The sequence below is a fragment of the Trachymyrmex cornetzi genome, unplaced genomic scaffold (assembly GCF_001594075.2).
Source record: "Trachymyrmex cornetzi isolate Tcor2-1 unplaced genomic scaffold, Tcor1.1 scaffold390, whole genome shotgun sequence".
NCBI classification, from domain to species: domain Eukaryota; kingdom Metazoa; phylum Arthropoda; class Insecta; order Hymenoptera; family Formicidae; genus Trachymyrmex; species Trachymyrmex cornetzi.
Genome location: NW_017298641.1, coordinates 331,820 through 342,313, shown reverse-complemented (window position 1 = coordinate 342,313; position 10,494 = coordinate 331,820). Strand labels below are relative to the sequence as shown.

General features: G+C 34.2%; 2 protein-coding genes across 3 annotated transcripts in view; both read right to left on the bottom strand.

Moving 5' to 3' along the window:
• Positions 1-1,417, bottom strand: part of LOC108764008 (glucose dehydrogenase [FAD, quinone]) — a 24,355-nt gene extending 22,938 nt beyond the window's left edge. Inside the window, exon 1 of one of the 2 annotated variants that reach the window (XM_018511995.1) lies at positions 1,083-1,417. The gene's annotated coding sequence lies outside the window, so the exon portion shown is untranslated. The remainder of the gene's footprint in view (positions 1-1,082) is intronic. The other variant, XM_018511996.1, reaches the window with a different exon arrangement.
• Positions 1,418-3,062: 1,645 nt separating this feature from the next.
• LOC108764009 (glucose dehydrogenase [FAD, quinone]) overlaps positions 3,063-10,494 on the bottom strand; it is a 23,746-nt gene continuing 16,314 nt past the window's right edge. Inside the window, exon 2 of the mRNA XM_018511997.1 lies at positions 3,063-5,426. Within this exon, the coding sequence (XP_018367499.1) occupies positions 3,517-5,394 (1,878 nt within the window). The 5' untranslated portion in view covers positions 5,395-5,426 and the 3' untranslated portion in view covers positions 3,063-3,516. The remainder of the gene's footprint in view (positions 5,427-10,494) is intronic.

The following is a 10,494-nucleotide window of genomic DNA, read 5'->3' as shown; positions in this document are numbered from 1 at the left end:
TAACATGTGCATTAATAGTCCTTTCAGTTACAGAGAAATTAAACTTCATTCACTAATGTACATTAAAAGTTAATGAAATTTAAGAACATTTCTAACAGTGTATTATGCCAGTTTTGAAGCCCATTTTATCAGACGCTCATTTTTGCATAACTTACGGAAAACTTAATTATTGCAAAATTGCAAACAGTATTATAAAAATTGCTTATACTATTTGATAGAAGACACTTTTTACTTTATATTTATGTTTTTGAAGCTGTATTTTTACCTTTTGTTTAAGAAATATTTACTAAAAACTATATATATATATATATATTGTATATATAAGAAGACACTTTTTACTTTATATTTATGTTTTTGAAGCTGTATTTTTACCTTTTGTTTAAGAAATATTTACTAAAAACTATATATATATATATATATGTATATATATATATGAAAAGATCAATTTCAAATTAATCAAAGGATCCGTGGATATTAGACGACTTCGTAACTTCAAGTATTATGCATCCATATTTGTCTTTCCCACATAAATTATCCTAAAATAATATTAATATTTGCGATCGACTAGTAATAATTGCGCGAAATATTTTAACAGTATATTTTTATGTTTATATCTTTGTTATTTGTATATTTATTTTATTTAATATAGTGTACTATATATAGATAATAAATAACATTTCAGACTTCTGTGATTTTGACCAAAGCGGATGTGTAATTAAAAAAAATATAATTAAAAATTTTAACAAGTTTTTTTGTAATTAAAAACATATGTATTGAGGGATACTGAACATTTCCACTTTATACGTAATTTTTAAGTTTTAATTTGGAACACTGGTTTAAATGCAAACACGTAATAAGTTTTAGAAAAATAAACTTGCTTGGTGTTTTGGTTAACAGAATCGTGTAGAATTTGAAATCGATATACAACTGATAATCGGTATATAAATGATAAAACATGATTATATATGCAACTAGTCAATATGTACATTGACTAGTTGCATAATTGTGCTTTATCATTTATACTAATTATCAATATTAATATTCATATACAATATATGCATGTATGTCTTATGTATGTATACAACCTATGAAAGAAAGATCATTACGGCGCAATAATAGATGTCGATTAATTTCCTTTCTCCAGCAAAAGTGTTACACTGCATTATGACTCTGATACAAAAATATCTTGACGAAAAGATAGAACGGAATCACAGGTACACGTGGTATCGAAATGCTGTTGCGCGATCGAGCAGTTCAACGTGGCAGAGAAAGCGAAAGACTGAGACTTTAAGCATTATGTTGGTCTTATAAACCATGAAGACTTACCACTACTCTAGTAAAACATATCACCTTTCCCTTATCCTTATTCCACAAAATGCACATTTAATTTTAAATTAAAATTAAGATTAATAATTAAAGTGCAACATTTGACTTAAATAAAAAAAAAGCTCAGATAAAAAATGTTAAATATCTAATTTTATGAAATACACTGTTAGAAATGTTCTTAAATTTCATCTTTTAATGTACATTGGTGAATGAAGTTTAATTTCTCTGTAACTGAAAAGACTATTAATGCACATGTTAATGAGATTTAAGTTTACAGTAACTGAAAAATTAAGTGTAATGAAATTTAATATACTTTTCATTTACGAATATAAATGACATTTAATTAATCGTAATTGAAATAACTATTAATGTACATATTAATGAAATTTAAGTTTGTAGTACATTCAATTTCAATACGCTTAACTTAAAAGTTAAGCGTATTGAAATTTAATATACTTTTACATGTACGAATATTAATAATATTTTAATTAAGCCTAATACTATTAACGCTTAACGTTTAATACGTTTATGTTTCTTACATGTCATTAACGTAAATTACTTTTCAGTTACAGATCTCGTCACTTTTCATTAACGTGTAAATTAATTTCTATAATAATGTGTTCATTAATTTCAATACACACGTTCATCACATTTAAGACTACTGTAATTTAGTTTTTATTTACATCATTCATTACATTTAATTTCGTGCATAACCACATGCTTCCTTTACATGTTAATTAAAATTCATTAAGAAATTTCTAACAGTGTATGTTAATACATGTTACGAATGATTCACAGCAAATTAGACGTAGTTAATTTAATAAATTTGTATGCTTGAATATACATACACCCCTACCTCACCACACACACGCACACACGCGCGCGCGCGCGCACACACACACACACACACACACACACACAATTTATATTAATATTTGGAGTAATGTTTTAAATTATACAGGACTGCATATTTCAAATGTTTTAAAACATTATTCGTTGTATATGGATCATGCCACTTGCTTATGTGCACATTGAGGAATGTTTTACTTTCGCTGAGTGATTTTGAAATCACTTTTTGTTACATTTTACCTTTCCTTTCCAATTCTATGATATGTGTACACTTGTTATATATATTTGTACATGGTGTACACTGAGAAAAAATGCTGTTGATTCAATTAAAGTCTATATTATGGGTTGTCATTAACATAAGTGATATTAATTCATGTATATTTTTATTGACATAAAGGCATAACTTATTATTTCAATAATCAAGCCTTTATGTCAATAAAATATATACATGAATTAATCACTTATGTTAGTGACAGCCCGTAATATAGACTTTAATTGAATCAACAGCATTTTTTTCTCAATGTACGTATTTCAAATATGTTATGAGACAAAAGAAGAGGGCAAAAAGAAAAAAGTCATAATAAAAGCTTTTTATATATTAAATTACAAATAAATTGCAAATATAATCATGAACATTTTAATTTTTGTTGTGTACATTATAAGATAATAGGCTGTACACAGAAAGAATGGTTTTACTGAATTATCTAAAAATTTAACTAAAACAAATTTGAAAACAATTTTATTGAATCATTATATATCTTATTAAATACCTTATTAAAACTATAATGTAATAAAAAAAGCCTCGTATATATTTATTGAAGTGCAGTTTGACCGCAATAAAGTTTGTTTTAATAAAACTCGATTTTATTAAAAATTACTAAACACCATAATGACAAATGAGTCGGGCAAAATTACTAACTCTTACGTATCTTTTATTAATTTACAATTTTTGATAAATAACTTGCAACTTTTATTTATTTTCTTTACTTAAAACGCAATTGTTCTCTATCTTTCGACACGCTCAAATCGCAAAATGGGAATAATTACATTGCTCTCTGTATTGAAAACAAAAACAGATGAGATTGTGTTGTCTACTAACAATAAGTACTCCCCTTATATATAAAAAAGAATTTTTTCGCTGGGGTCCCAATCTTTAAAATCTAACCATCTCAAAAATGCATACTTTAATTCGTGAATGCCAAACTAGGGTTAAATATAACTGATTTGAACACGCTTAATTAATTGGTTTTATATACGATACGGGAAATTGAAAAGGATGAAAGCGAGAAGAAAATACACGAGAAATAAATTTATTTCGAAATTTTAAGGCTCGCTTTCCTTTTACAACTCGTTCTTGTCGTCCGTAACTGCCCAATCCTCCTTAATAAAATCTGCGCCTTTTTCGGCTATCATTATCGTTGGTGCGTTCGTATTTCCACCGGTGATGGTCGGCATAATAGATGCGTCAATGACCCTTAATCTTTGTACTCCGTGAACCTTTAAACGAGGATCCACGACGGCCGTAGGATCGCCTTGAGGACCCATTTTCGTCGTTCCAACAGGATGGAAGATCGTAGACGACATATGTCGCAGGTTACACTTCCAATACTCGTCGGAGTCGGATTTGGTATGACGGCAATCAGGAATGTCCATGTGATGCAACCGGAACTCGTGCCGCCTGAATGTCTCAGTGTTAATCATTTTCTTCAGAAAATCTAACGATTTCAACATGGTATCTAAATCTTCCTGCTCAGAGAAATAGTTGGCGTAAATCCTAACAGGATCCGCCGGATTTCTGCTACGTAGCCGTATCTCACCTATGCTCTTCGGTTTTAACAGAATCGAAAAGAAATTGAGCATATCCGCCTCTGTTAGAATTTCTGTTATCTTTTGAATTATCTTTGTGTCCACGTTAAGGGCGTTATAAAAAGTAGTCGCCATGGGTATGTACCATTGTGGTATGTGACCGTTAATAAACTGAATGTCTGGATATTTAGCGCTCGGATCGTGTACGTTGACGAAACCCATAAGATCGAAGCCACCGACATTTACCAGAGGTCCTCGATTGTGCATTAAATACTCGTAAGCAGCGTCTAGCATAAATGTAGGTGACGGTGGTGTCGCGCTCTGATTCTTGAAGGTCAAAGATAAGCCGTACCACATGACATGATCCTGAAGATTTTTGCCAACGGGTAAATTAACGATCGTAGGTATTCCCATTTCGCGTAGATGCTTTTCGAGTCCAATACCCGAAAGCATCAAGAGTTGCGGACTGGCGATGCTGCCGGCCGATAAGATTATCTCCTTCGAGGCTTTTACATCAATTGATCGTCCGTCTTTCAAAGTCATACGTACTCCAACTGCTCGAGTATTATCCAGAAGAATAGCGTCAGCTCGAGTCGACTTCATCACGTACAGATTGCTCCTATGCTTGATCGGCGACAAGTAAGCTTTTGAAGCGCTCACTCTATGACCTTTATCCAAGGTTCCTTGAGCTATGCCATATCCGATGAATTTGTCACCGTTGATGGTATCCAAAATAGGTACGCCCATCTGGCGAGCGGCTTGCAAGACCGTTTCATGTATTTTCGGTTGGCTATAATTGTAATACCTGATGCTCAACGGTCCGCCATGACCGCAATACTTGCTTCTCCACTCGTCATTATGTCCATGACCGCAGCTTTGAGATTTTTTAAAATATGGCAGAACTTCGTCATAACTCCAGTCTTTGTTGCCCATTTGGGACCATTCGTTGTAATCCTTTTCACTGCCATAAATGTAGAGCATGGCATTTAGTGTAGAGCTACCGCCCAGAGCTTTGCCTTTTGACCATTTGCACAACTTGTTCTTGTTACCATGGCAGGCAAATTTCTCGGGTTCAACGTCATAGGAATAATCCTCTGATGAATGTAATTGCGAGACGAATGCTGCGGGAACTTCGCTCAGTATTGAGGGATTCTCGCCAGCTTCGATCAGCAATACTTTCCAGTTTTCTATTTCAGTCAAACGATTGGCCAATACGGATCCAGCACTTCCACCGCCCACGATGACGAAATCGAATTCTCTATTAGAAGTCGCAATCTCCTCCGAGCGGTCTGGAGGGTAAATGCCATCGCTCAAACTACATTGCGCTGTCAGAAGTGTTTGTATCAAATACGCAAAGACATTTGCGGGACTGGTAACTGCAGAGTTTGCAGCATTAGCCAAACATGTTTCCATGTTGATTAAGTTGGACACACGATGATTCAATTCTGTCGAAAGAAAATATATTGTGATAGACTAATGCTATTTATAATTTATCTTATACATAAGATTGTCTGAAGTTTCATGTCATAGATAATCTTAACATTCTATTCAATCAATGAAATGATCATATGGTGTCTCGAGATTGAAACGCCGAAACTTAAAATGATTTTGAATGTTATCGGATTATGAAAATCAGCTTATATTAGAAAATATTATCAAGATAAGAACACTTTAAGAATTTAAATGCCACAAACAAGTGGCTTGTACAATACATTTAATATTTTACTTTAGAATAAAATTTGTGACATATTTGTTGGAAATTTCAAGATTCTCAACTAAATCACAAGTACAAAACAACGCTGAACGATAGTGCATAGATTTTAAATGATTTAAACGTAACAGACGAAACAATACAAAAACCTTTTCAAACAAATAAAATGCAACATCTAACATTTAGGAAATTATCTATTTTTTATACTTTTTGGTTGGTTTTATATCTTTTTTTTGAGCTATCCACAAAAATCTCTATATCCTTCTCAACAACAAGATTCAAGTTTCTTCGAACACTCATTCTCTATCTTCAATGATTAATGACAATTCCAATTCTTTTTTTATAACATTGCAACACGTGTACAAGTTATATTCTATAACATGATGTATAATTGTATAAATATTTGTATAAATGTTTATAACAATGTTTGTACAAGTTGGTTGTTCTTGTTTATCATATTATTTAATGTATAAATTAACGTTATTTAATATAAAAACAAACGTTTCGACCCCTCACATTGGGTATCCTCAATGTATAAATGATTAACGGTCACAAATTAAAAATAATAGAAAACAATAAAAAGTAACGGTTTCAATAATTACAAAATTAAAACAATACACAATAAGGCTAAGAACCAACTCAGGGTAACATTTGAGTAACAATATTATTGTAAGCAAACTTACACATACATACAGACGTTTCGACCCCTATCGGGTCCTCCTAAATGTTAAAAAATAAATTTAAAGTTACCGGTAACTACCCAAGATGTTCAATATATCAAATAGACACATGATTACTCGCATGTTGGTACTACTAATTATGGCATCAAAACGGTCTAGATTCTCTCGGTTTCAGAACTTGTAGCTTGTATGTTCTACATGTCAAAATTCATAATCAGTCCAAGATGCCGTGAGCTTCATCTCAAATTTACAATTCATTGGCCCAATAAGCATTACAGCAATAACGTTGAAGTCATCCTTCACACTCTGATTGTAATTATAATAATTATAAAAAATGTCTGATTAACAATATTGATTGTCATTAATGATACCAATAAAAATTATAATAATTCTGTCATTATGGGTCTATATTTTATAAAAATAAAACTTTTCGAATGTGAAAACCAATAAAAGATAAGTATTCCATACCTGCTAATAATTCGGAGTCACAAAAATTGAAAATTTATAATTGCATGTAATGATAACACAGTGATATCGAAAGGAGCTTAATACTGTCTAACTTAGAGATGTAATGCTAAAACATTCGGTATATTGGAATGATCCTGCCATCTAACAACAGAAACCGCGCTAGGTGATGTAGAGAGGATCCTAGGAAGGGGAATTCAACGGAGTAGGAAGGGGTTGTAAGAGTGGTAGATATACTACATGGGCTGAAAAGTCCCGGGATTTTTCTATAGGTGGCGCCACTAGAAAATGAACATGACTCATTTCGAGAGACTCATCTGTCACTAGTTTATGTATGAAGTTTCATGACATTTCATCCATTTGTTTGAGTGACGCTACAGTCGTTTGAGTGACGCTACTTTCGCCTTCGTAAAAGAAATGGAAAAACAGGAATATCGCATCTTGATCAAACATTGTTTTTTGATGGGAAAAACTTCTGAACAATCATTGCAATGGTTGCAGAAATGTTATCCCACATCTGCTCCTTCGAGAACAACAGTTTATCGGTGGTTTAGTGAATTTAAAATGGGTCGTACTAGCACCGAAAACGCACCTCGCTCTGGAAGGCCAAAAGAGGCTACGAATGCGGAAATCGTAAAGCAAGTGCATCGAATCGTTTCGAGTGATCGTAAAGTGAAGTTGCGTGAGTTAGCTGAGGCTGTGGGCATCTCAAAAGAACGGCCCCATATGGCAAAGAAAAAAGTTCTGTACCATCACGTTAACGCACCGTCACACACGTCCTTGAAAGCGATGACCAAATTGGACCAATTACGATTCGAATTGATTGCTCACCCACCGTATTCTCCAGACTTGGGCCCCAGCGACTATTATCTGTTCCCAAACCTCAAGTGGTGGCTCCAGGAAAAGAGATTCAGATCGAATGAGGAAGTCATCGCGGAAACCGAGGCGTATTTCGAAAGCTTGGACGTTTCGTACTACAGAAAAGGCATCGAAATGTTGGAAAATCGCTATACCAAGTGTATCGCCCTCGAAGGCAACTATGTTGAGGAATAAATATAACTTTGCCCAAAAAACGCTTGTTTTCATTAAAAATCCCGGGACTTTTCAGCCCATGTAGTATGTCAGGCAGTATCTATTTGTCTATTTAAACTATATTTCTGCTTTTTAATATGGACCATTTCAGATATAATTCTTTTTTTGTAAGCCTCGTTATCTAAAATTTCAACCTCATCTCATTTAAAATCGTGATTAAACTTAGTACGATGGTCAGAGATAGTTGTTGAGAATCCGTTCTCTTGTTAATATTGGATCGATGTTCTTTTATTCTTGTTAATAATCTCCTTTTTGTCTGACCGACATAGCTAGCCTCACACTCCACATATTCAACTCTATACTCCGTTCAATGAGAGAATGACGGATCGGACGAAAACTCGTCTATTTTGCGCAGTACAGCATACTTCACAGCGTTGTACTTCATAGCATTGTACAGCGTTACATTGCCCGCTCTGCGCAAACCGAGGTCATTCTCTCGTTGAACACAGTATATACACCACACATTGTTTAGAAAAGTGATCCAGAAGGTCCTTACCTTTATGTATGAATTTCTTAAGGGTATTCAGTATAGTGAAAAATATTTCTCTATTTCGTATGTGGAATCCGTCTCTGAGAGCTTTACACCTATTGCTATGGGCATATATCTCAAGACGACTTTCACTATACCGAATACCCTTAAGAAATTCATACATAGAGGTAAGGACCTTCTAGATCACTTTTCTAAACAATGTGTGGTGTATAGAGTTGAATGTGTGGAGTGTGAGGCTAGCTATGTCGGTCAGATAAAAAGGAGACTACTAACAAGAATAAAAGAACATCGACCCAATATTAACAAGAGAACGCGTTCTCCATCAGTTATCTCGGACCATCGTACTAAGTTTAATCACGATTTTAAATGAGATGAGGTTGAAATTTTAGATAACGAGCCTTACTACAAAAAAACTATTGTATCTGCAATGGTCTACATTAAAAAGCAGAAATATGATTTAAATAGACAAATAGATATAAATCCGCTGCCTGACATATATCTACCACTCTTATAACTCCTTCCTACTCTGTTGAATACCCCTTCCTAGGATCCTCCCTACATCATATCTAGCGCGGTTTCTGTTGTTAGATGGCAGGATCATTCCAATATACCGAATGTTTTCGCATTACATCTGGTACACTGTCTTTTCGCTTTTTATTCTGTTTATTTCGTATCACAATTTTTCATAATCGTCAATACGTATATATGCTGTATGTATACAGCTTAATCGTGTCCGCACAACGTATTTCTATCTATTAGTCGCGTGTGAGGAAGATTTGTGTCGCATAGGCATGACAACGCCTAGGGGACATTCCCTGAGTCCTGCCAGTGTTCACTTGCAACAACGCGTCGAAGTTCTGCTTCGCGTTGCAAGAGCCGGACTCACACGCGTCACTCCACCTTATGTTTAGTATTGCCCGTATTATTGTGTACCGCGTTCACTTATCGCATTCACGTATAACGTCCACGTATGACGTGCTCACGAAGTGATCTGCCTCGCTGCCTTTACTCGACTAACTCTAAAACGCGAAAGTTCGCGGCTTCGGGTTTCCCCTCTACCGATATACTTCCCTCTAATTGGTGCGGCTACTTCCTAAAGATCGAGCTTGATGTGAAAGGCAATAAGATTTCGGAGAGATCGAAAACACCGCGTATTGCCTTGATCAATGCCGCGCGGTAGCCGTCAAACGTGAGACGGCGTCTTTGTACTCCTGTACGAGTATGCGTGGAGTGCTGAGCCGACTATGTTTTCTTATATTGTATGTATGTTATATTGTCGTATATGTATATATATATGTATATATCGTATCGCATGAAGTCGTGCACGACCGTCAATCTCTGTTTCGTTACAACATCTCTAAGTTAGACAGTGTTAAGATCCTTTCGATATCACTGTGTTATCATTATATGCAATTATATAGTTTCAATTTTTGTGACCTCGAATTATTAGCAGGTATGGAATACTTATCTTTTATTGGTTTTCACATTCGAAAAGTTTTATTTTTATAAAATATAGACCCATAATGACAGAATTATTATAATTTTTATTGGTATCATTAATGACAATCAATATTGTTAATCAGACATTTTTTATAATTATTATAATTACAATCAGAGTGTGAAGGATGATTTCAACGTTATTGCTGTAATTCTTATTGGGCCAATGAATTGTAAATTTAAGATGAAGCTCACGGCATCTTAGACTGATTATGAATTTTAACATCTAGAACATACGAGCTACAAGTTCTGATGAAACCGAGAGAATCTAGGCCGTTTTGATACCATAATTAGTAGTACCAACATGCGAGTAATCATGCGTCTATTTGATATATTGAACATCTTGGGTAGTTACTGATAACTTTAAATTTATTTTTTAGCGTTGAGGAGGACCTGATTGGGGTCGAAACGTCTGTACGAGGGTCGTCTGAAAAGTTTTGAGCCTCATCATGAAGATGGCGTTACTCGTCAAAGTCATTCTGGTATTATAATTGTGATACTTACGAAAGATATTTGTGACAATTGTGGTCACTTTGGACGTTCAGTTCTTGTTTGACAATCATTTGTGTCATTTTGTA